We start from the raw sequence: 26,159 nt of genomic DNA on the forward strand, positions 1-26,159 counted from the left end.
ATTTGCATGAATGACTGAACAACGGAAGACAGAGATCCTTGCTTGCAAACCTGCATCATGACCTCAGTTGAGAAGCGCCGCTCAGGCCGAAAAAGTGGCGGGCATCGAAAGCACAGCGATGGAGGTTACAGTGATACCTCCAGCGGTGGGTCCTTTCTGGATGAGACTGACCGTGAGGTCAGCAATTTGACAGATCGAGCATTTAGGAGTCTCTGCATTGGAGATGAGGCTGTTTATAATGACTCGGACCTCTGTTCATCTTCTCCCTGCGCCCAGAGAGACAGACAGCTGGCATTTAATGAGAGTGGCCAGAACAGAGACGGCAGAGAGAGGGAGAACCCTAAAAGTGCTTCACATGAGAGCTTCACCCTCAGGATGCAGCAGTATGGACAGGACATGATCCATGGAGGAATGTATGGAGCCGAGATCCAGAGAGATCCACAGTGGGAGGTTTATGGAGAGAAGACAAAGGGGAGGGTTTCTGCCTCATTCCAGCAATCCTTTGTGGAAACCTCTCAACAGCGGGAAACTCTGGGGCAAGAACAGGTGTCTCTTCTCAGCAATGGAGCCACAGAGTTGAATTCACAGCAACGCAGAAGCCGTTCAAGAGTATCCTCTCTGATCAGAGCTTTTAACTCTGAGGGACAAAGGGATGGAGAAGTGGCGGATGGAAAACCCAGAGAGTGGAATGATGAGACAAGCTGGGATAAATCGGCTCTGATGAGTATCCAAAGGGAACTTACAGAGTTTTCTACTCCTTACCAGCAAAACGTTCACAGTGGTCAGTTCCCTTCATATGACACATTTGCCTCCCAAGACACTAACTTGTACTCCTCTAAAGTGTCTGACATGAATTCGGCATCCTCTTTTATGAGCTCTTCCCATAGTAATCACAGCATGTCCGCTCAGGTCAACTGTAACTCTAACTTCTTTATACACAGTGAGTTTAGTCCCTTCAAGGTATGGAGGGACTATAACAGGTTTCCCTTCTCACAAGGAGGAGTCTCAGGGTTTATGCACTGTTCGGAGTTTCCTAAATGGTATGAGACACCGATGTACAAGGAGCTTTCACTGGAGGCCCAACCACAGGGTCCTTATCAGTTTGGTGAGAGGGTTATCAGAGACCAGAGGAATAACTTGGCACCTGTTGTTCCTCCCACTCATCAACGATCCACTTCAACATCTACAATGATGCAGAAAGCTCCTGCTGTGGAGAAACGCTGTGAGTCGGAGTTGACTGGTCATTACCCCCACAGAAAGCGTACACAGAGCCTAGGAACTACCAAGCTTCCACCACAAAGGCCATCAACTGCGTCACCTTCCAGTGACATGTCTCGACGTGTCCAGGACACCATCAGCTCAGTCAAAGCCCTTCAACAAAAAATAAAAATGATGACAGAGCAAAATTGCATAACAGGGATGACAACAAATCAACCGGGAGGGCTTTGTAGCAATGACAATTCAATAATCTTTAACAACAATGCAGAATCAATGGCACCAAATGTTACCAGTGGTACCACAAGGACGACCCCCTTCAACATCAGCCATCTGCTCACGCCTTTAGTTTATGCACATCAAGAAGCAGAGACATCAGAGGTCGGACAGAATGCAGATTCTCCTCAACCTGTGGAGCATGCTCCAGTGCGAGCAGAAAGCAGAGGAGCCACTCCAGATATTAGGATGTCCAGCTACAGATCCAGAGCCAGCAGCCTACTCTTCAATCTCAAAGATAATAGGAAAAGAGTCAAAAGCACCTACAGTCCTACCAAATTCAAAGGCTTGGAGACATTTGAGAAAAACATAGAGCCCTCTACCCAGGAGCCAAGAGACACTGTGATAGACATCCCTGATTTTCCAGATCCAGACATTCAATTTCTCCAGGTAGAGGAATCCACCAGGACTAATGCTGCCTCAGATCAATATGCAAACAACTATCATAGCCCTGGATTGACGCTTTCAAAACTAAATTCTCAACCTGAACACATAGGCCAAATCGCAAGTAATTACCAAACAGCTCAGATGCAAAGTGAGATGGTTCAACACTCAGGCTTCACTGACCTTAAACCTCAAAATCTTCCTGCTAATGGACAGAATCTCTATGAAGAATTGTCGTTTACTCCCTATAAGGAAGGCGGGATAGATAATGTAGAATCTCCGGGAGGTGATGTATACAAGTTTAAACAATCCTATACAGCTACAGAAACACCACGGGTAAATGCTGACAACTTTCAACACAGAGGAAACGCAATAAGTAAGGCAAATGCTGAGCAACATTTAAATCAAACAGTGGAAAGGGAATTCACAAAAGTGGATAGATATCAGCAGCTCAAAGACAAACAATATGATGACAGTAATGTGTCCTCACATGATAAGTGGATAATGACAAACAGCCGCGACACAGACAATCTGAAAGCAATCTCTCCATGGAAACAAGAGATAACTGCTTTAATGGAAAAAGACCAACATGCACAGGCTTCCCAAAGAGCAGCCATAATAAAGGAGGAACTCAATTCACCAAAAGACAAATACAGACAAAATCAGCAGAGTGTAAATAAAGAATTTGAGAAACGAAATGCTCCATTGAGTAATGACAGTATAGAAAACCCAGCATATTATGGACAACACCTTGGAGCTTTTAAGGACAAATATGCACTTCAAAAGTATTACGGACACAATGATGGAAATGAACCGAAAGATGATTATTTGACACAGAATAATGACAGATATGCTGATCAACAATATAAAAACCAACACACGTTGAATTTCAATAAAGACATCAGTACCCCCATGCAAGAAACAGCTCAGAGGAAACAATATATGCCAAATCTAAAGGTGTATGAATTGCAAAGTCAGCAGCCAATAGAAACTAAATCACAGTTGGAACCAAATAGGCAGAAATGTTCATTATCTAACCCTGGCAATGCATTTGCCCCCACAATGGCTAACCAGGTGAAAGATAGATATGTTATTGAGATTAGGCCTGAACAGATCAGAGCAGAGGATATCAAAGCACAACACAACCAAGCAGAGCTGGCAAAGGCACAACACTGGGCTCAACTGGATCAGCCCAAGGGGGAACCAGCTAGGTTAATTTTAGCAGGGCAGATTGGTTTGGAGAAAGGCAAAGCAGAACAGGCCAAAGCAGAACTAACAGAGCACAAGCGCGTCAACCAGGTTAAACCAAAACATATGAAAACGGAGGAGCAAATAGAAGAAAAGTCTAGACAAAATCTACCTGAGTGTGCCAGAGATGAACAGACAAAGTCAGAGCAAACCAAATTACAGAAAAATGACCAGGTCAAAGTAAAACAAGCTGAAGCAGAGAGGCTAAAAGAAGAAAACATAAAAGCTGAACTGGCAAAGGCAGAGCAGGCTAGGCAGGCAAGGTTAGAGCAGGCTAAAGCTGAACAGGCCAGAAGAGGAAAGATTGAAGCAGAGCACATTGCGGAAGAAAAGGCAAAAGCAGATCAATTTGAAAAAGGGAGAATGGAGGCAGAACGAATCAGAACAGAAAGAGTTCAAGCTGAACAGGCTGAAGCAGAGCGTATAAAAGCAGAAAAAGCTAAACTTGAGCAGATACAGAAGCAATCAGCTAAAGCTCAAATAGCTAAGCTAGAGCAATTACAAGCGCAACAAGCTAAAGCAGAACAAGCTAAACTAGAGCAATTACAACAGCAACAAGCTAAAGCAGAACAAGCTAAGCTAGAGCAGATAAAAGAGCGACAAGCTAAAGCAGAACAAGCTAAGCTAGAGCAGATACAGGAGCAACAAGCTAAAGAGCAACAAGCTAAACTAGAGCAGTTAAAAGAGCAACAAGCTAAAGAAGAACAAGCTAAACTAGAGCAGTTACAGGAGCAACAAGCTAAAGAGCAACAAGCTAAAGAGCAACAAGCTAAAGAGCTACAAGCTAAACTAGAGCAGTTACAGGAGCAACAAGCTAAAGAGCAACAAGCTAAAGAGCTACAAGCTAAACTAGAGCAGTTACAGGAGCAACAAGCTAAAGAGCTACAAGCTAAAGAGCAACAAGCTAAAGAGCAACAAGCTAAACTAGAGCAGATACAGGAGCAACAAGCTAAAGAGCAACAAGCTAAGCTAGAGCAGATACAGGAGCAACAAGCTAAAGAGCAACAAGCTAAACTAGAGCAGATACAGGAGCAACAAGCTAAAGAGCAACAAGCTAAACTCGAGCAGATACAGGAGCAACAAGCTAAAGAGCAACAAGCTAAAGAGCAACAAGCTAAACTAGAGCAGTTAAAAGAGCAACAAGCTAAAGAAGAACAAGCTAAACTAGAGCAGTTACGGGAGCTACAAGCTAAAGAAGAACAAGCTAAATTAAAGCAGATAGAAGGGCAAAAAGATAAAGCAAAACAAGCTGAAATAATGCAAATACAAGCGCAACAAACTAAAGCAGAACAAGCTGAACCTGAACATATACAAGAGCAACAAGCTAAAACAGAACTTGGTAAACTTGAGCAAATAAAAGAGAAACAAGTTCAATTCGACCAAAATAACACTAAGGTAGTTAAAATGGAAAATGCCCTAATAAATTACGTTCAAGTTGAAGATGTAAAACAAAAAACAGTTTTGAAAGATTCAATACATGCTAGTCGAGAATCTGCCGAGCAACCTTCAACACAGATAAGTAAAGCCAAAGACATAAAGGCAGAGCAGGCAAAGTTAGAACTAACCAAAGTTGAGCTAGCTAAAGAAGATAATATGCATGAAAGGTCGCCAGTGACACAGCAGGTCAAAAGAGAGCCGGATAGAGTTGAGCTAGTTAAGACAGAGTTGGCTAAAGCTAAAGCTGAATTGGCTAAAATAAAAGAGAAAATGAGAGGAGAGCAAAAGGAGAAAGTCAGAAATACAGTTCTAACAAAAGAAAATGGGAGTAAGACAGATGATTGTTTAAAGATAAATATCAATAAAAATGCAGATCAACAGCAGTCAACACAAATGCATCAACAGAGGGATGACTCAGTTTTAAGCAAGCAATATGTAGATCAAGTTAATAGTGGTCCTAATGAATATCTGCGTCTTCGAGAGAAATATGGTTTTATTGATACAACTTCACCAACCAGCAACAACGTGTTGGCTGCAGGAAATGTTTCTTCAAATGACGCTGATGAAATACCAGTTGTATCTCTTAATGAAGTTGAAACAAAAAATAAATCTAGTCCTACAAGCAGAGTGGCAACAGATAACACACAGAATGAGGAGGAAGCAGGCAGCTTGAAACCTAAGGAGTTGACAGATAGTCAGTATGTTTATAGTGAGTCATCAAAGGAATTCAAATTATCTGGTGGTAATTATTTACCTTTTAATGAAGATGAAACAGCAATTACTGACAATGTTACTGATCAAGTTAAGGATGACAGTCTTGAAAAGTCGAAGAAATCTGACCCTCTGAAACACACTGATATTTCAGAACAAAGAGATTCTCATCCGCCTAAACTGTTCCCCTTCGAGCGAAATGAAGGTTCAGATAAAGGTTCGCACTTCACCCCTCCCAGAGCATTGTCCAGTAAAGAGAGAGCACAGACCAAACAGGAGATTCTGACCTCAAGGATAAAAGCCCATGCTGAAAAAGAAATTTCAGCTATCAAGGAAAAGGGGTTTGCAGTAAGAGAAGGGTTTATGTCCAAACATCCTGCCAGGCAGTTATCGGGTAGTCAGAGTATGATTATACGACAGAGGCCACCAGCACAGGAAATGTCTAAAAAACATGAAATTTCCAGTAATCACACCCTAAAGCACCAGATGGAGCCTTCAGAAATACAGATGGATCCAGTCAAATCTTTTTCACCTCCAAGCTCTGCTTCAATCCCAGTTAACTCTGCCGCAATCTCCAGTAAGTTATTGTACCATGAAGAACTAATTAAGAGCAATGTCAATGGGCCCAAAACATCAAAAAACATAAAAGATAGAAGTTATAACATGAGCGCAAATGAAGGATTGGTTGAAAATCTAAAGAAAGAGAATCAAACTGGAATTAAGTCACCTATACAAAGTAAGGAGCAGACACCCAAAAACAAGCGAGAAAAACAAGACGCAGATCAAGGAAAAAGCTCAAGGCAGAAAGAGGGACTAAAAGACAATGTTGATGTAAAAACTGAACATCTCAACAAGAAGAAAGAGGAGCCATCAATAGCTATAGCTGCGGTCGAATCTGAAAAATCAAAACCTATGACGACAGAAGAGACGGAAATTAAACATGAAGCTGGACATGAGGACTCAGCACCTTCACTAAATACTGTCTTTGGTCAGAACGAGACCCTAGTAGCTGATGAGAGCTTGAAGATCACAGGAATAATGGTTAGTGTGCGAGAAAGAAAGCAATCTATGGACAAAGGTCAGAGTAATATGAGCACTCTAGAACAAATGAATCGTAAAGATTGCAATAATTCAGAGATAGATAAATGTAATTCCAGCTCAGGTCTGGAAGCAAGTAAAGGAAATACATCTTCAATGGAACTTAGCATGGTAAGGCCAAAGGTTGAAGTTGTACGGAACACTCATTCTACAAAGAAGGAAGATCAAACTAATGTTGGTATGAATAATCGTCACGAAAACAGGCAAGAAACTTCAACCCTAGAAGCTAGAATGAAAAATGTGTCTGAGACTGTCACAGAGAAAAATACTAATCTCCAGCAGGAGAGTTCTACTATAATTGTAAAATCCCTGGTTAAAAAAGGTGCACCCTCCACAGTCACTGAACTTGCTAAAAATAAAGTTTTGGCTGAATCGCAACCCCTTCTCTACAAACAGGACATAATGGCAAATAAAATTAAAGATCAAACAAAAGAAACGGCAAGAGAAAACTCAGCAAAAAGCCTGAGACTAGATAAAGTAAAGATTAGTACCGAACAAAACGATCGTCCAACAACACATACCAACAACAACTCCAAGCCCGAAGTGATAGAAAACACAAATGGAGCTGATGCCGAAACTCTGATAAAACATGACATCCAGCCGTCAGTAAAAGAAGACATGTCAACTGTCAGAAATCCACCCAAAAGCAGAAAAATAGATGGCAACAGTGCACCTCTAGTGGAAGAAAACATGTGTGACTCTACACCACCAAAGCCATTCATCAAAATCAGTCCCTCAATTAATTTAACTGAGAATGAAAACACCCATGTGTCTCCAAAACGTCAGTATGAAGAGACACACATGGACAAAAATAACCAAGAGGATGATAATGTGAATATAGGCAGCATTGCCATCAGAGTTGTGCCCGCAGTAACTGAAAAGGTCAACCTGAAAATGGTGGGAAAACATAGTGTCACCACTATCCCCTCTGATGTACTTGCACTGGATGAGTTTAAACAAGATGGACAATCCAGTCTTGGAGAAAAAGTAAACACTTTAAACACTGAAGACAGAAGCAAAGTCCTTGCTCCAGCAAACAGTGAGAAGCAGACACAAGACAGTTTGGAAGAAAAATTGGCAGTACAAAGTGTGTTGTCCAGTGTTAAAAGGCTTTCTGATTCACTGAAAATCAGCAATCAAGAAAACAGCATAAACACAACCATTGAGAACACTGAAAAAGGACAGCCTCAAAGAGTCAATATGAGAGAAACAGTGGACGATTTAAAGAAACAACCAACGGTGGGAGACTACTTCCAAGTACAAGGGGTATCAGAAACTAATGACGACACACAAAACTGTACAAATGTTGAAGTTACGTCAGATGCGGTTTCAAAAGAAAAGGAACTTCCAGGATTACTACCAAACACGGCAGCTATCAGCAATAAATCCTGCAATGAAGAAAAACATGTGGTTGATCAAAGTGAAAGGAAAACAGTGGAAACAATTTCAGCAAAAGTTCAAGATGATAATATGAAAAGGAAAAACGGGAAAACAGAAGATAACCTGGCTTCGAAACAGAGTGATGGTCCCACAGAGAAACAGAGTAATAGTCCCACAGAGAAACAGAGTAATACAAATGAGAAGACAGAAGCCAGTCAAGCTATTCACATCAGAAAACGTCAAACAGTGAAGCAGCCCAGTTTATCAGCAAGGGAAAGGCAGAGCTCAAGAAAAACCCACCCAACATATGAGGATACAGATAAGGAAAAACCTCAAGTTAAACCAAAGCCAAAAGAAAGGGTATCCACAATACCTGAGATATCAGCACTTGCAGACTATGCCAGGTTAAAAGTGATTGTTTCAGAAGATGAAGCAAACCCAATTCAGGAATTCCCGCCTAACAAAAAGGAGGGATTCTTTCCAATAATACAGACTCGCCATAGCAGACGTCCGGTGTTCACTGCTGACCCACAAGTCCTCCCTGTGAAACAGAAAAGTCTGCCAAAAAAGACGGAGGTCAACTCCAAGTTGAACAAAGAGCCCAAACCTGTCGTATTTCCAATTACAGAGAAAGAACACCAAAGGACGGGGATGTTCAAGTTGGGCGACAAAGAAAGACAAGACAAAATGAAAATGGATGCCAAAGCCAATAAAGGTATATTAGATGGAGATTCAAAACAAGCACAACACCTCAAAGAAACAAGCAAGTCACCAACAAAGTATCTTTCGAACCAGAGAAGTGAAAAACAAGTGGCTGGAACTGATAACCAAAGAGTTTGTCAAGAAGCACAAAGCATTCATCAGCCAAATAATCCTCCGTCGCTATCAACAACCTCAGTCAACAGGCTACGAAGCAATTCTGCATCACAACACCTCAAGACAATGGATAGCTCCAATCCACCTGAACACGTTGTGGGAGAAGGGTGCAGTGTAGAAGACACCACAGCAACTCCAAGAAAAGATGGGAAGATTGAAAATGCACTGGCTAACATTGGGGAAGATAAAAGGAGACAAAAAATGCTTGCAACTCGGCATGAGGAAATCGAGGCACAACCGCGCAGTAGAGCAAAACAGTTTGAGGAAAAAGAAGCTTCGAGGATTGAGGAGGGGAAGAGAGCAGAAGAAATGAGAGTTCAACAAATGATAGAGGAAAATAGAGCTTCTCTGGCTCAAGAAGAGAGGAGAGCTGCTCAGAGAGAAGAGGAGAGGAGAATAAGGGAACGGGAGGCCATTTCTGCTAAAATCAAGGAGAGGCGGGGGAAACAGAGAGCAGCAGAAAGAAGAGCAGAAGAAGAAAAAGCATCTCAAGAAAAAGAGGCGACCAGAGCAAAACAAATAGAAGAAGAACGGAGAATAAAAGAAATTGAGGAGAAGAGGAGAACAAAGGTTGAGGAGGAGAGAAGAGCAACATTAAGAAAGGAGGAAGAGTTGCTCAAAGAAAATGAGGAGAAAAGGAGGAGACAGCAAGAGGAGAAAGCTGTTCAAGAGGAGCAGCAGAGGAGAGCCACTCTTGAGGAGAAGGAGAAAGCAGATCAGAAGATTGAAGAGCAGATGAGAGAGAGGCGGAAAAGGGAAGACTGGATGAGAACTCAGAGAGAGGAGGACGAGAAGAGAGCTGTTGAAAAAGCACTTATAAAACAAAGAGAAGAACGGAGAGCCAAAGAGGAGATGAGCAGACTCATTGAGGAAAGCCAAGCAGCAATAAAAGAGGAGGGGAAGAGAGTGGCAAGAGAACGGATGCAAACTCAAAGAGAGGAGGAGATCAGGGCTCAGAGGAGGGAAGAGAAAGATCACACGTTTACTGATCACAGAGAAACGGAGAGAGCCGAAAAGCAGAAAAGAGCAACAGCAAAGATGGATTCCCTCCAGTACTATGCCATCACCTCAGCAGATTCAGAGAAGAAACCCAGAGAAAGACAGCTGTGCTCCCCTTCACCTTCTCAACAAAGACAGCATCCCTCAGGGCTCGGGTCAGCCGAGGACTCAGGATCATACACGAGGTCCTATAGGCCACAAGCAGCTGCATCTCCAGCACTATCTTTGCCCCGCTCAAACAGCTCCTCTCCTGCTCTGGGAGTCAAGCCCTCAATGTTCAGGGTGAAGGACAACACTTTCAGAGGTTCCTCTCTCACCAAGTCGGTCAAACCACGCCTCCATAAAAGCTTTGGAGAGGATTTCCGGGTAGGATCACCCCTGGAGAGAGGAGATGAAGAGCAGGAGATCATGAGACGCAGCGCTGGTACTCCTGACACAGGTTTAAACAGACTTGCTGCTATCAAAGAATCCTCCACTTATCCATATTCATCTCAAGACTACTCAGCCCATCTCTCCCAGCACAGACCGTACTCAAGGAGGAGCATTGTTCTAGATGAAGACGACTCTCGCTCCGTCATCAGCAACATGTCCGAGGATGGCGAGAGTTGTGCCACCAGTGCAGCAGACCTTGCAGACCTACGAGGCCTGTATGACTACGAGAGACCAGAATCGGCCTGTAGCTACAGCAGTGATATGTCCCGTTCTACGGGCAAGCCTCCAACTGTTCCTCCAAAGAGTGAGAAAGCCTTGCGAAGAGCAAAAAGGTTGACAACTCGTAGAATAAAGAAGGATATCTCTAAAACGGTAGCAGACAGCCCTGTTGGAGTTGAGAAATCTCTTCAAGAAGACGCCAATAGTCCTTCCTCCATTGAGGTATGCTCCAACATCCGCCGAGCTGTTGCTTCCCCTCATTTTTCCTCACCTGTCTCCCTCGCTCACGCTCCAGCAGCAGGGTCTGGCTTGGCTTCTTTACACTCTAAGCATCAATCTTCTCACAGCTATGCTTCCCCCCATGCCACTGGTCCTATCTCCCTCGCAGTTGCATCACCTCATGCCACTGCCCCCGTTTCCATCCCTGTTGCCCCGCCTAATGCTGCTGGCCCTGCTTCCCACACTTCTGCTCTTAAGACAGTTGCTCATGTTTCTTCTTCTCCCATTCTCCATCATGCCAAACACCCAGCTCCAGCTCCAGTGACACAGTACCATGTAGAGTCAAGCTACCCCCATTCCTACCCAATGACCCAGCGTAAGGTGCTGCAAGACCTCGGCTCTGGTCAGTATTTTGTGGTTGATGTGCCGGTTCAAGTTAAAACTAAGACTTTCTTCGACCCAGAGACGGGAAAGTATGTCCAGCTGAATGTGCGCGAGTCTGGCCAAAGCACCTCCCGAGCCCCGCCCCAGCAGATGTACACACAACCTCAGCTCCAACCACACATGCAGGTCAAGGTTCAACAACAGTCCCAGGTCTCTCCAGCTGGCAAGCCTTTTGGGGTTTATCAAGGCAACCATGGTTATCCCAAAGACTACCAAGCTCCATCTATCAACTCTGTGCCCTCCCACAGTTTATCGGCCCCTGTGACCGTCCACCAGAACCAGCAGTCTGTCAGGCAGAGCCACAGCTATGGACACACAGCCCCTGAGATGGGACAGAACTCTGACGGGCATTGCTACAGCCCAGAGAAGACTCCATACATGGACACAGTTAATGATAAAGGCAAAACATATAACACAGTTTACAACACACATGGCCCATATGAATCCTTCCCAGAGTTTGACACAAACAGCCAGCTTGCAGGAAGCCCGGTTTGTGAAAATGATAACTCAGCCCACTCACAAAGTCAGCCCCGTGATATAATAAGCATCAGTGAACTGGATGACTTTATGGAGATGTCTGACTGGTGAGAGCAAAGACTGTTAGCTTTTTCTTCTAAAGGGGTTGATACTGTTAAACAGATAAGTGAAGTACCCAAAAGCACAGTATGAATGGATCAAGATATGCAGTATTTTAAGTGTATGTGAATGACTTCAAGTGAAAATACTGATTGATTTTGGAGATTCACTGTTGCTATTTTTTGTTCACCATTCCATTTGACTTTTGAATGTGAGAAGTTAAGATATGTGTCTTGTGTATACATTAATAAGTATCCCATTGTCTCCTGAACCTATAAGTATTTTATCATACATTAGAAAAGCAACAGTGTGACTATAGTGTTTAGTAGTTTGGAAAAACATTGGTTTCTGCTATGAACATTGGCAAGCCTTTTTAAGTTATATTTATTTTTAATCCATTTTGTGATGCATGACAAATTGGTAGACCTGAAGTGACAATGAAATATCTGCAGATGGTGTAGCGCCTAGTTTGTCAAAGTCAGACAATGGTAATGTGATTATTGCTGTTTTTGAGGTTTAATTTCATACAGTACTCCATTTTGAAAGTTGGAAGTTTGTGAGAATGTTGCTGTGATACAGAGTAATGCGGAATGGACTAATTAAAGCAATAAAAACACTTAATTCATCCAAACAATGTCACCACAATGTCTTTTAGAATCACATTGTAAAGGTTTTTGAATAAACAAAAAGGAAATGTAAAATATTACTGCTGCATGTTGATTTCATTTTACTACCCAGAAGACTGTAATAACAATATAATATTACTGCCACTGGCATCCTGTTTACACTCTTGAAATGTACCCTGGGTCTGACTCACAATGAACAGTCTTTTTAGTGCATAGAAAGGGTGCATAAGGCAATTACAAAGTGTTATTGAGAGAGCACGATAATATGTCCTCAGAGAGTTGATAAACAAAAAAAGGGAAAATAACATTTTGTTAATGACACATGTGTGTGTATGTCTTTGCCTATTATACCCATGGGAAATGTACACAGCTATGGTGAGAATGCCTGCAGAGAGTCCCCAGCTTCATAGCAGCCTACTGTACGTGTTGTTGATCCCCTGAGAAGCAGTAACCTGCTTTGACCACTGCAGGGCAGAGGAGAGCGATTCCTCCACTGGAGCAAATACTTCAACTTATGTAAGAGAAAACTTGAGGGAAACCCCAGGTAAAAGATATAGAAATAAAGACATCATATTTCTCAAAAGTCCAAAGAACTCATTTACATATGCCCCACAATTGAAGAACTTCTGTACTACTGTATATAATACATTAACTAATTATTCAATACTAAATAATTTGTCAAAGAAGATTAAGTTACTGTATTAACCCACCCATTGCATTTTCATTGGAATCCATGCTTTTCAAGAATATCCTACAACCTGAAGGGTTAACTGTGTTGTGTAATTCCATTTGGCTTTGGCAGAGCTCAAAGCGCCAGCAGAAGCCCTGCCTCAGCAGTTTAGTCTGCTCAATAAAGCAGCAGGCTTCATACCACTGGGACAGTCTGACAACCACAGCCAGAGACAAGCCCATGCCACTCTGTCCAGACGGGGAGAGGTTGCACCACACACACACACACACACACACACACACACACACACACACACACACACACACACACACACACAAAATGAACAGAACACATGCATGTGAACATAAAGCTCCCATACGTGAACATACAACATTTGCTCTTTGTTTACTCTGATTGGAGATGTCAGATGAGGCTCACCCCTAGACTTTGAGAGTAACTTGGGTGATGGAAGTGCATGCAAAGCACTTTGTGCCTCTCCAAATGACACACTTTGACAGACGCACACAAACCACGAGACTCGACCATCGCTTTAGAGTTCTGGGGTTTTGGGCTTTAGTCCAAGACTTCTCACAGGAACACAGGAAATGACATTTGCTACGTTTTGCAGGACACAGAGAGAAAGGGGGAGAGAGAGAGAGAGAGAGAGAGGCGGAGAGACAGTCAGAGAGAGGGAGAGAGTACTGGGAGAGTGAGTGGGAGTTTCTAAGTGGGAACAGAGCATTTACTGTTTCATATTACACAGAAAAGAGGAGAAAGAGGAGAAGAGTTAATGGTGGGTGAGGGCTCTGGTGGGTTGTCCAGTCAGACTCTGTTTTGAATGTAGCTGCTTGTGCAAGTGCTCTGCAGTTGTCTGGGTTTATGGATTCGCTGACTGTGGACAATGTACTTCTCTATAGCGGTCCTTGTCCTGACTAAGGCTCTGGTTACAGGTAAGTTCACTTTGTTTACAGCAATAACCAGTAAGAGAGTGAGCAAGCATGCAAGAAAAGAAAGAGAATGTGTCTGAAGTAGTAACTTGATCTATCATCTAACATGCACCAGTGAAACCAGACATTTTTTATTTATTTTGGTTTATACAAATAATGTAAAACCTACAAAAAACACTCCATAGTATTCTTTGTCTGTAAAACAACCAAAAGTTGCAAGAGCATTAACTATTGTCAACCTTAAGAAGAACATATTTTTCTAGGCAAATATGGCTTTGTTTAAAATGAAAGAACACATTTGGAGTCAAGCAACTTTGTTCCCTGTGATCAGAGAAAACCTCAGTATAATTTGCATTCTAGAAACTGCCATAAAGTGCACTTACGACTCATATTTCCTGCCCTATAATCTTTTGATTATGTTCAGTTTTGTGTTTGGTTTGAGTCACTGTCGCTGCTTTTGTTGTCACATAACGTTTTGTAGGAAAGACCCCGAGTTCCCAAACTAACACAGCAACAAAACAAAACAGCCCAGATGGTCCCTGTTATCTTGTCTTGATAGTCTTTGCCAGTTTCAGGGTGTACCAATCTGAAGATGAATGTTTCCCACCTGTAGAGTCTCTTTGCTCGTCTGATCACACTTATTGTGTCCAGACTTCATGTCTCTTATAGACAAACGTAACCCAGAGGTAAAAAAGGGGGCAAAGAAAGTTTGTTTTACTCTCTGATTCTCAGTCCTCCTGCCCTCTTGCTTTTACAGACTGAATTCCCATCCAGTGATGGAATGACATAAGTAGAACCAGTGATAGTGTGATCTCTTACACCATAAATCCAAACAGCCACTGTGGGTGTGCATACAAACATGCTTTGTCTAAATGCTACAATTATGTTTAACTGGCAGGAAATCAAAATGAACTCAGACTTTTTCCCATGTGGAGCTCATTAGCAACTCTAGTTAATTACTAATTTAACTAGCAGGGAGCGGTCACCCAAGCTACCAGATCACAGTGTAGGCCTACTGAGTGTCCTTACGTTTGGAAAAGCATATGTTTTATGGTTTGGTTTGATTTTATTCTGTCATAAAACAGAACATGTATTGATACAAACAATATGAATACACCATTTAATAAAGACGCATATACAAAAGTAACCAATAGTGTATTAAAGTATGCAACAACAAAGAAAGAAGACTTTACATACCAGGTGTCCTGCTTGTGTCTTTTGTAAACAGAGGTCTGTCATGGCCTTAATGTGACGGTGACCCCCGGGCCTGTTGTGATGGTAACAGAGAAAGACAACGTGACCCTGTCCTGCATGGTGTCTCAGAGGAAGAGGAGCGGCAGCGTCCTCATCCTCCGCTGGTTCTTTTCTCCTCCTGCTGCTCCCACTCTCGCACCTCCTCCCTCCTCTCCGTCCCCTTCTCCTCCAGCACTCGAGGCCTCTCAGTTTCTGATTGTGAAGCTGGGCATAAAGAAAATAAAGCTTTATGGGAACTACACCCGCCGTTTCACCCAACTAAAGTACCGTCTGTTTGAGGAAACGGAGGGAGAGGTGTACCGGTTGCAGGTTCTCAATGTGACCCGGACGGACCAGGGTTTCTACTCCTGCAGGGTTCAGGAGATTCGTAAGCACAGAAACACATGGAGGGCATCGTCTAATGGCACCAGCACCACACAGCTGACAGGTAACTAAAGGTGTACTGCAACACATTGTACAACTGTTCACATTTGTCTGGGGAAAGGGTCAGGCCCATTTTCTTGATAATTGGGTAAAAGTGCTATTTAATATGGCGTGTTAGCCAAGATGGTGTGCCCTGGTGGACAGCCAGACAAAAAAGAACCATGTGGTCTAAAAAAAGAAGAAGAAAAAATAGTCACTAAGTGTTGCACTATCAGCAGAGAACCTAACAAAACAGCGAAAGTGTGCTTTGTGTCATGGCTGTTGACGAGATATCAAAAAAGGTACTTTTTCTACCTTTGCGCAACTTGCTGACAAAAGTAGGACAAATGCAAACGGGACTTTTTGTGTTATTCCTCTGAAAATGTTTTCCATGGAATAATCCTTTCCAAGGAATTCCCTCACAGCCGCACACCCTCAGCTTAGACATGCTGCCCGTGTCATCTGGCAATGGGAATAACCGAAGAAAGGAGGAGCAACTGTTTTTATTGAAGGATAAAGGCCAAATACAAATGTGTTGCATGTATTTTCTGACTCTAGCTGCGTTTGCTGAAAGTAGTGCCCATGTGTGTGTTTGAGTGTGACCCCAATCCTCAGGCATTTCCATCTGAAAACAATGAGCTCACACAGCCAAACCGCACTCAACAATATCACTCTGTGCAAGAGTGTGAGGAGTAAAAGGTAGAGTGTTGCTGAGCTGGCTATGTTCAAAATACATGACGTCAGCATTTTGGGTTTTATGCAAGCCTCAAGAGAAAATGTTGGGGAGAATTCAGTTGCACTTGAACCTATTTAGTCTGTGCCAATATGTAATAAAACACTTTAAAAAGGCAGGTTCAGAAGTAATCACTTGCAGTGATACATATTTCTTTATACAGTATGATACTTCATCTGATTGATTGACAGTGAAACCATCTGTCACTGCAAGATGAACTGGATAAAGATAGAGATGGAAGATGCTGCTATAGCATACAGTACAAGGTATACTTGACACAGTTGCAAAAAAAGTTATTTCACTAATGTAATGCCTACAAAGTTGAAGTTTAAGGTCAGATAAAGCCATCTGACAACGCCCTTTGCCGTAAGTGGTGCCCTATATTCAGGGCACTGTCCCGCTTAGGAAGCCACACAACCTCAGGCATCTCCGACATGCTGTGACCACAGAACCAGAAGAGCTGACATTATAAGGGTAAACAAAGAGAAACACAAATAGTTGTAAATGTAATCCAGGGAAACCCTCAGTCTGCAGATATAAGTCTAAAGAATTCTAAATAAAGGCAACATCCCACTGAGATAATTTGACTAGTCTTAAAAAAAAATTCCTTTCAAGGGGCTGAAAATTCCAAATTAAGAACTTCAGACTTATATTCAAACCAAACAAATGAATAGACAATATGTATGGTTAAAGAAAATCTTATCAGTCACACTCTCTGACCTCAGTTTTCTTGAATCTGCCGGTCTTCAGTGGATGTTACATTTTTTTTGCGTCATTTCTTCACAGCTGGACTGATGGGGGAAAGCAGATGAGCCTAAATCCGTACCTGATGTTTCTTCAGCCTTTCTGAATACCTGTGCAGTATATTTTCTTTGAATTAACTTCAGCTTGTGTAGACACATCTGTGCAGAGTGTGTGCTTTAATAGCTCCCAACACGCTAACCTGGGGCTGCGTTCACTGATCAGATGTGGGGGTTTAGCATGTGGTTAACCGCGGTGTAAAGGTCAGATATGTGGTTTACTTACATTAACTGTTAACTGCTCACATTGTCAAGAGATGCCTGTGAAATGTAGCCTGTAACCTCATCAGACAATTTGTCTTCCTTAAAAGTCTGTCATTACTTTTCATTTGGTTTTAAACAGCAAGAAGGCATAGTAAGTGGAACGCCATGCAATGCATTCCAATAAAAGGTTATAGATAAGCTTGCTTATTATTGCAGCAAGTCTCAATACAAAAATGTACATCAAACATTTAGAAAAATAATTGCAGAGCTCTGGTATTTCACTGCATTCTTATCAAGCCTCCCTATTATAATCAAACTAGTCTTATTTCTTAGACCCGATACGTATTTAAGAAAAAATTAGGTGTGTCAAGATCTAATCACACACAGCAGTATCTTGAAAAATAACAGTGTGCCACATTTAACAATTCTGCAGGCGGCTCAGCGGTCTGGAAACAAGCTAGAAGTCAATTACGAGTTAATATCTTATCATTTCTTATTAATATGTTTATCAACCTGTGTTAAAAGACATATTAAAAAGTCATTACAGGAAGCAGGGACTAAGTAATTTATGTACATAGCCTCTTGTTCCCTCTCCTCAGCCTCTTGCTAAATACCCCTGACCTATATACAACCCATCACTCATTGACACACACTGACAATGACTTCCTTATTCGCACCGCACAAAGGAAAATTGCAACATTAAAAGATTGTGAAGCAACCAACAATAGGAAGTGGAGATGCAGAGCAATGGGGAACCCCCCAACGCTGTCCAAGAACAGCAACACAGGCAGGCCTCTGTGTGTGTGTGTGTGTGGGTGTGTGTGTGTGTGTGTGTGTGTGTGTGTGTGTGTGTGTGGTGGGTTTGGCTGATGATGCAGCACAATCGCCCATCACGAGTGCAGTTTTGATATTTCTGGAAACCACTGAGGGTGTCTGCTGTGTTGGGTCAGTGCCCTCAGACAACAGCACGTTACAAGGAAGAGTCTGGGCACAGTTTTTTACCCTCACTGTACTATTTGACTGACTTCTTAAACGTTTCTTTTTCCAGTGCACTTCACTCTAGAGACTGGTAGCAGTGACGGTCTGTGGCGTTTATTTGCAGGTATTGTTTTCAACTCGAGCCCTACTTCTGTTTCACTTTACCAAATACAAGTCGTACCTTGATAAAGCCACTGTTCTGATATTTGTTGTTGTTGTTGTTGTGTAGATGTGTACCTGTGTGCCGTGCTGATCTGCTCACTGGGCCTGCTGTCCATCTTCCTGTTCACCCTGGTTCTCGCCTGCCAGTACTTACACAGAAGACACAGGCTCAAAAGTAAACAACATAATTAGTTTCACAGAAGAAAAAACAATATGATGCCTAAACTGGTAAATTAACATGATTTTTTTCCTGCTACTTTTCTCCACAGCGAGTTACCTTCTGGTCAAATGTCCAGAAAGCAGGTACAGTAGGTTATTAAAACTATTGCCGATACGATTCATTGATCACCAATCATGTTGTTATTCAAAGTCTAAAGTCTTTGCCAAATATCAGTTGGCTTTAACCTTTCAAACGTGATGATTTACTACTTTTCAGTTTTACATAATGTTTAATTGAATATCCTTGGTTTCAGACTACTGGTGGGAAACAAGACGTTCTTAAGATAATAGATTATCAATTGCAACATATTAATCTAAATAACTATTGCACTAATGAAATACTGTCCTCTGTGCAGCTCAGGAGAGACTGTTACCAGCTCCAGCAGTTCCTCCAGTTCCTCCCCAAGAGCCCAAAGGAAAGACACAAGACCGAAACCTGGCAGAAGAGTCACAGTACCACCCCCTAAACTACCTGCAGTGCCCCCACCTTATATACAAGCCAAAGGTAAAGTGGTGTTTTGAAGGCAGGATGTTACCTCTGGGACAGATTAAATTCCTCAGCTGTTTCCAACTTTCTGGCTTTTGACCTTTTAAAAATAAAGCAAAGTTTAGTTTCTAACCTCCCCCCCGCCGGCACAGGCCTCTGTATGGATCTAAGTTATGAGCACTTACTTTACTTGTGGAGTGTTTCACAAAAATGTGAGAAATGTTGAAAACAACTAAATGTAATCATGACATCAATCACTGCATCGGGATGTCCTCACAAAGGGAACAGTGCACTACTCTGTTATGAATCAACATGATCAATGTTTTCACAAAACAATTCTTTGTTTTGAATAGTGTCACCTAAGAGAATGGTTCAATTCCCAGTCCTCATCTTTCCTCTGCAAACACAGTGGGGTCATAAGAACCACATGGAGGCTAAGGGAGCACACAAATTATTTGGTAATGAAAACTAAAGTGAAGTAAGATATCCATCATGTGCAAAAGCATACATGATACCTCCAGCATGTTTCGATTTCCATGAGAAAGCTAGTTTAACCGAAGACAAGCAGGAACCAGCAGGGGCTGAAACTTGATACTGTATTTGAGTAATCCTGCCGAGTGTGTCTGGGATTAAATCAACACTGATGTTGACAATGACAGTACAAAGCCCTTTTTTCTACAACCCTTTAAACCCTCTACGTTCCTATTGGCCTCTTTTTAAGTCAATAAAAGGTTGTCTCTGTTTTGCAGTGCCTTTTCCTGCAAAGCGACCCCAGAAGCCCAGAAGGTCAAAGCATCATCTCAGGAGTTCTGCAAATGTAAGTGTGCTCGTTCTCAAATCATCATACGACTATGTCCACATCTTCCAACAAATAATTAATGAACAACTGTACCCAATGTATCTGTTCAAATGTGTTCTCTAGCATCTACAAAATATGTTTTTCATGCTCAGAGTTGTTATTGAGGTAAACGCAAGAGGGAATTTGTTTCACGACTGCATGATTGTCTACAGGAGTTTATTGCCATCTCCGTCTTCATTCAGTTATGAGCTTGATAATTCTATTTAGCTTTATTGCTCCTCAAACACAATTATTTATTTAGAGTGCTTCATTGGTTTTATATCCACAATAAAAATGTCAAACAAGTATATAGAGGATAAAACTGCTCAAACTAAGGATCATCAGTATTTCTACGGATAGTTCTTGTGATCGTGCCGTGAAGCAAAGCTGCGCAGATGTGAGCACAAACATACTGATTGGATTAGGGCAGCTAGGAGGATCTGAGGAGGCTGGATAGGGCTCCTATTGTACCAAATGTTTTTCAAGTAAACTGGATGTTCCAGAGGTCCTGTAAACAAATACTTTCTGCAGCTGAAAAGCACCAAGGGAAGCTTTACCATTGAAAGTGAAAGAATACTACTGTTGGCTGTAAGAGATTTAAAGCAGATGGGAATGCATACACCCATTATGTACACATTTTCCTGAAATGCCTTTGCCCTCTTTCTTTCCTCCCTCCTCCAGCCTCGAGTATCACACGACGATAGCCTGACGTATGCAGAGCTGGAGCTGGTCAGACCGAGGCCGGAGCCCCCCTCCTCCTCCAGCCCTGACCCCACTGCCTCCAGCACGGACACTGTGTACGCTCAGATCTTCTTCCAGGAGAAACAGCTGTAAACACAGCTGTACATGTGCACGTCTCGGTACCTCCCGGTGAGGGCAACTTGCCTGAGTGGCTACCAAAGTACTATATTTATGAACTATCAGTATGGCATTTAGCATTTGTTTTTTGGCTGTAATTACGCTACAACTGTTGGTAAATGAGGGCTTTGTGTTTCCTCGGCACAGTTCCATTCCAGCACAGCAGTTTTTTGGGTCATATAATTCTGTTGTTCTGTTTGTTGGCATCGCTGGCCTGCGAGCCAGATGTTTATAAGAAGCTATGTTATTGTTAACTATTCTGTATAAACTCAGGAGACTGTGTGGAAAGAAACTCTCTTACTGCAGTATCATAAGGCACTGTAACACTTTTTAAATGCATTTATAATTACAGTAGCCTACTTATTAATAAATATATGCCTAGGTCAATTTATTCATATAAATACTGTTTCATCTTTCTAAAGTTGATTGGATTATACTTTGTCAGATTTTTCCATAACTTTTCTGGGGTAAAAAACACACAATATAAGACCAACCAGCACAATATTACAAACAAACACCTGCAGTGTGTTTCACTTATACCTTTGGAAGGAGCTAGACTCAGCTTTTCTGAGCTTCATGCTAAGCTACGCTAACTGTGTGCTGGTTGTAGATTCATATCATCTGGACGTTTGAGGGTTGCTTCAATTATCTTCTCTCTTGGCAAGAGGAAAAATATACTTATTCCCTAAAATATCCAACTATAGCTTGCAATCTAGAATGTGATTTTCTAGCAATGACAAATAAAAAAGGACAGAAACAGAGAGTCTTGTGCATCTAGTTTCAAAGTCTGTCCAACATGCACAGGGATAAACAGCAATCGTAAATCCTGGATGCAGCTAGCATTATGCTCAAGTACCCAAGAAAGGTGAAGGTGTAGGCCATTCTGTAAAGGTCAGCGTATGAGAAATGGGATGAAGATAGCGGTGCTACAGAAAGAGAATGATGCACATCCACACCCTTCTCTCTGAGGGGGAGACACAGAGAGAGAGACCATCATCCCCCACAGTTCAGACTCACTGACTAGGATGAACCCGCTAATGACTACATTTATTCAAATTAGACTAATTGTAATCATAGTTAATAATTAGCTTTACAGTGCATTATAATTGGGTTAGGCTACAAGATGGTTCTGCCTAGGTGCAATAATTTATTTGATTTAATTATTCTGAGGAACCCAATGGTTTGACATTTCATATCATAAAACCAGCGGTGTAGAGAGAATGGAGATGGCCGTTAGCTTTAGAGAAGGTCATTGCTCGCTCTCTGGGAAAATTATGAGGACTATTTTCCACTCTATTAAGCCACTCCACTTAGCACAATTAGCCACACACACAAAGGTTAAAGAGAGAGACCTCTTGCTTTATGATAGAGAGGAGTGGTGCTTGTGCATGAGAGACCAAGAAAGAAAGGGAGATACAGAAACAGAGCAAGTCACCACAGTATTTCTACATCGGAGAAATCAGTGCATTGGTGTACTGTGTCAGTATTTTACTTGTAATGATCAACTCCATTGTCCAAATAAGCACTAAGAGACAGCATGGCCGTGTGCAAACATAGAAAGCGAAAAATAAAAGATGTGATAATTCAACAACGCCCAAACAAATGTCTTAAGTGGCTGGAGGATTGGACTTTTATAGTTAATAAAAACAAACTTAAAAAGTGTTCATTTTAATTTATTTTTAAAGACAATAAGGTTTTGTAAAATAAGGACAATTGTTTAAAAAATATGATTGTAGCTTAATTCCTACACCTAAAAATTGGAAATAGCGCACTTACCAAATTTTTGGCACAAACATGAAGGCTCTCAAAAGTGCCTATGCAGCTCATGCGTGTGTGTAGATTCCCTAGAATAAATGGCAAAAAAAGAAGATATTACTGAATGATAGAATCTATGTGAAAAATGCACAAATGGGTTTAAAGAAGAAATGTATTTTGTATACTGTCTACTACTGTGATACAGAGATTGAACAGCCTTATGTGGCTAAAAAGGAATTTGTCCTTGGTAAGCTATGAATTCACACACAAAAAGCTGTAAAAAAGCAAAACGCAACATACCTCAACAACACCCGGACACATTTTACATTATCCACAACACGAACACTTGACTTGAACGCAGTGAACTTCCACAAATGGAAAAGCAGTCAAATGCTTACAATACTTGTCAATGCCACATAACAAAGCAGATTGAAAACACATTGTGAAAAACAAAGGAAAGCTCAGTAAACTATTCACAACTAACTGAAAAAACTCTGCTGTTCAGACCACAAACATGTATCAAAGCAAAACACCAAAACCCTAAGCAACAAATGCTGACATGCAAATTTTATATTATGATCATGGACGATTGTTGTGCAGTTTGGGAGAAATTAGCAGCTGCAGCTTGAAAATACAATCAACTACAACAAAATGTCTCAGGGAGCTCTGGCTTAGCATGCACGCTCTTGTTTCACACATTTCCATCACTGTTTTGACCTGATTTTTTAAATGCTTGCGTTGCCTATCATGAAAATTCCCCCAGCAGTTCAGGAGAATTAAAGCCAGTGTCGTTCTGTTATTAATGTTTGTGAATCCCAGATTAAATAAAAAATAATGATCCTGGCCAACCCAGGTATACATAGCCATTATCACAATCAAAAGACTCACAGCAGAATATTTATGCAAATGGCTGTCAATACTTTTATTCAAATTTCCAGGATTTAATATTTACAAAGAAAATACAGAGTTACATCCATGCAAGAGATACAAATATTAAATATTGCCTGAGACTTAAATGTAACATATTTTATAACAGGTTTCTAGGGGAACCAAACTTAAATACAGGTCTCAATGTTCAGCTGGTCCGACCTGAGACACTGACTCTGGGTCAGTCTGTCTGAGAGGACACAGGCTGTGCAGTAATGGAGGCTGGAGGCGTGATGTGTTCAAACACTGTCCCAGGTCCAGGTGAAGACTCTGCCCCAGGCATCGCCCGCCAGCAGAGTCGCATGGCTCCTGCACAGAGAAGAGCTTCAATGATGAAAACCATCTTAAAATCAGTGAGGTTATGTAAATGTATTCTGTTCTAAAGCACACAGCCATGCACATCAAATGTGAGTCAGAGCTAGTAAGAGAAGGTTTACAATCAGTAAGTTACTGAAAAGTAAGTGCTTTGAAAAATATTTGTAATCTTTTTTTTATTAAGGGTCGACCTTACATTTTAATAGCTAAACGTACACAATCAATTTCTCCTATTAAAGACAATTATTTTATTGCCTTACTTTTTTTTCTGAAAGGTTGGATTTGAATATATGCATAATGCATTATCTCCTTAATACTTTTTAATATGCATACATTTCTGCAACAGAAATCTGAAGATTTAATAAAGAAAGTTTGTATCACTCCATTATTCAGAAAATATTGCTGCAACAAACCGAATATACGTATCACCAATTTAGGAATACAATTTGATATAAATCTGACTATGGACAATGCAGGCATTATCAAATGCTAACTTCTGGTGAATTTTGAAGAAATCTACATTAGAAAAAACGTATAAACGTAGCAATTTCAAAACTGTGCATTTTGGATGTTTGCTTTCCACTACACAAAACAGTCCAACACTCTTTTATCGACTAGTGCATCATAAAACATTTTGCATATGGTTTCTTGCCTTAGACTAGAGTGTCCGAACGTAAACTAAATGTGTGCTCTCTGTGCTGTGAGCATGGTATTTACTGTACCTGGAGATGGCCAGCGCTGTGATGGCCGGACTGTTCTTGCTGCGGCGCTGCGACACGGCCTGACTTCTGTTCAGCTCTTGACATAAAACCAGATGTCTCTCCCAGCCTTTAACCTGGCAGGAGCCGCTCACTGTGGATAAATCATGAGAATACATCAACCCCTATTTATATCTGAATCACAGGGCAGGTGTCCACCCTGTCTGTGCCGCTGACCCAGCGGTCCCTGCAAAGAATTAAAATGTGAATTAACTCAGTGTTTATCTTCGGTCAGCAGGCCGTTAAAGGGAGAAAATCCCTCGAATATAAATGCTTCAGCATTACGTAAAGACTGGCCTCAATGTAATTTGTCAGGCATAATACTCCTATGAGGTGACGCGAGGCTGTAACCAACGTATGCCAAATTGGATCTGGGTATTATTGCTTTCTAAATTATACACGCACACACGTCAGCAGAATTACTCATCAGTGTTTACTGCCTCTATGTTTAATAACTTTATAACAACATAATTCCTGCTAGCCATAATGCTAGTGAGGGTTGGGGTGAGCACACACTCGTCTGTCTAGCTTAGAGATGAGCGGTTAAAAATAATCATCTCACACTTAAGGATTTATCTAATTAGATAGCGATGGGGTTTCTTTCTGAAACACAAAACACCAGAATTGTTTCCTTTTGTGCAGGTGTTCACAGTTTTGCTACCATCAGCCACTCCCCTCATCTGCGTAGTTAGAAAAACAATTCCTATCTGCATACCCCACCCCACTGCCAGAAACATTACCGTCGCTCTCTGCTCCGTCTTGCCCTGGGGACACAGGCTCTTCTGGAGGGCCAGGTAATTGTGTTCTGGTGTACTCTGTCTTCCATATCTGTATGAGGGACACAAAACGAGTAGCAAAATCTGACATAATTCAACATAATAACAAACACACTCACATAGGAACCGCCACGTGCACACACAGCCCATATCTCAAGGTAATAATAAAGTAATAATACTGTGTGTGTGTGTGTGTGTGTGTGTGTGTGTGTGTGTGTGTGTGTGTGTGTGTGTGTGTGTGTGTGTGTGTGTGTGTGTGTGTGTGTGTGGCATGGGCAGCCTCTCCCAAGTGAAGCCCAATTTAGAGTTTGCAGCTTTGATTACAGAGAGGCAGTATGTGCTCGTTTTAATTCTACACAAAAGCAGTCACACACACACACACCGTTGTGTGCCGTTATTAGTACCTTGATGGACACCCAAGATTCTTCCCTAAAGTAATGATTTTGAATACAGTATAGTGTATAAAACAAAGCAACCGCGCTCATCTATTAGTCCTACAAAGAGCTGCCAGACAGGGACGTTAAGGTAAGACACTCGAGGTCAATACGTACAAAATTAACAAATAGATATCATAATGTTACTTCTTTACATTTCAAACAATACACATTTCTGGAATAGAAATGTCAACATTGATTCAGCCAGGTTAAACATCCATCCATGTATTAGTTTTTTGTCATAATAAAGTCAAAGGTGCTTATTTTTGTACAATTTGTATTAATCAAGAAATCTGCTCAAAAATAAATAAAAATATTCTGTCAAATTTCCCCACATTTTTTAACAATTAAAATGTGATATAAATATGGAATTGAATCCAAACATTTTGCTAGACATTACAGGTTAATTGTAATGCTTAAATGTGCAAACGAGAAATTATCTAATTATGTATCTTTTGGTCAATTAAGGAGGACTCTACAGACAAAGCGTAGTAAAAAATAC

The 26,159-nt window shown here is 41.5% G+C and overlaps 3 protein-coding genes across 12 annotated transcripts in view; 2 read left to right on the forward strand and 1 right to left on the reverse strand.

The window, feature by feature from the left end:
* cunh10orf71 (chromosome unknown C10orf71 homolog) lies at positions 1-12,221 on the forward strand. Of its 6 annotated transcripts, none has more exons than XM_010790954.1 (2): positions 1-4,137; positions 4,168-12,221. In XM_010790954.1, the coding sequence occupies exons 1-2, from the start codon at positions 58-60 to the stop codon at positions 11,524-11,526; spliced, it is 11,439 nt and encodes a 3,812-aa protein (XP_010789256.1). In that variant the 5' UTR covers positions 1-57; the 3' UTR covers positions 11,527-12,221. The 6 variants fall into 6 exon arrangements, with proteins under 6 accessions (XP_010789256.1, XP_010789257.1, XP_010789259.1 ...); XM_010790955.1 differs by having other exon boundaries at positions 1-4,122; positions 4,153-12,221; XM_010790957.1 differs by having other exon boundaries at positions 1-3,957; positions 3,988-12,221.
* A 1,263-nt stretch (positions 12,222-13,484) lies between these two features.
* vstm4a (V-set and transmembrane domain containing 4a) lies at positions 13,485-21,126 on the forward strand. The gene is made up of 8 exons (XM_010790952.1): positions 13,485-13,760; positions 14,986-15,438; positions 18,199-18,252; positions 18,358-18,465; positions 18,560-18,593; positions 18,866-19,014; positions 19,746-19,813; positions 20,516-21,126. Exons 1-8 carry the CDS (start codon positions 13,712-13,714, stop codon positions 20,666-20,668), a joined length of 1,068 nt encoding a protein of 355 aa, XP_010789254.1. The 5' UTR covers positions 13,485-13,711; the 3' UTR covers positions 20,669-21,126.
* Positions 21,127-21,211: 85 nt separating this feature from the next.
* Positions 21,212-26,159, reverse strand: part of wdfy4 (WDFY family member 4) — a 44,368-nt gene continuing 39,420 nt past the window's right edge. For 4 of the 5 annotated variants that reach the window (XM_010790966.1, XM_010790967.1, XM_010790968.1 and 1 more), the window contains 3 exons: positions 25,188-25,275; positions 24,412-24,541; positions 21,212-23,683 (listed from right to left, as the gene is read on the reverse strand). In XM_010790966.1, the coding sequence (XP_010789268.1) occupies positions 23,614-23,683; positions 24,412-24,541; positions 25,188-25,275 (288 nt within the window). In that variant the 3' untranslated portion in view covers positions 21,212-23,613. The remainder of the gene's footprint in view (positions 23,684-24,411; positions 24,542-25,187; positions 25,276-26,159) is intronic. The other variant, XR_800215.1, reaches the window with a different exon arrangement.

The sequence above is a fragment of the Notothenia coriiceps genome, unplaced genomic scaffold, assembly GCF_000735185.1.
Source record: "Notothenia coriiceps isolate Sejong01 unplaced genomic scaffold, NC01 NC01_scaffold00034934, whole genome shotgun sequence".
Taxonomy (NCBI): Eukaryota; Metazoa; Chordata; class Actinopteri; order Perciformes; family Nototheniidae; genus Notothenia; species Notothenia coriiceps.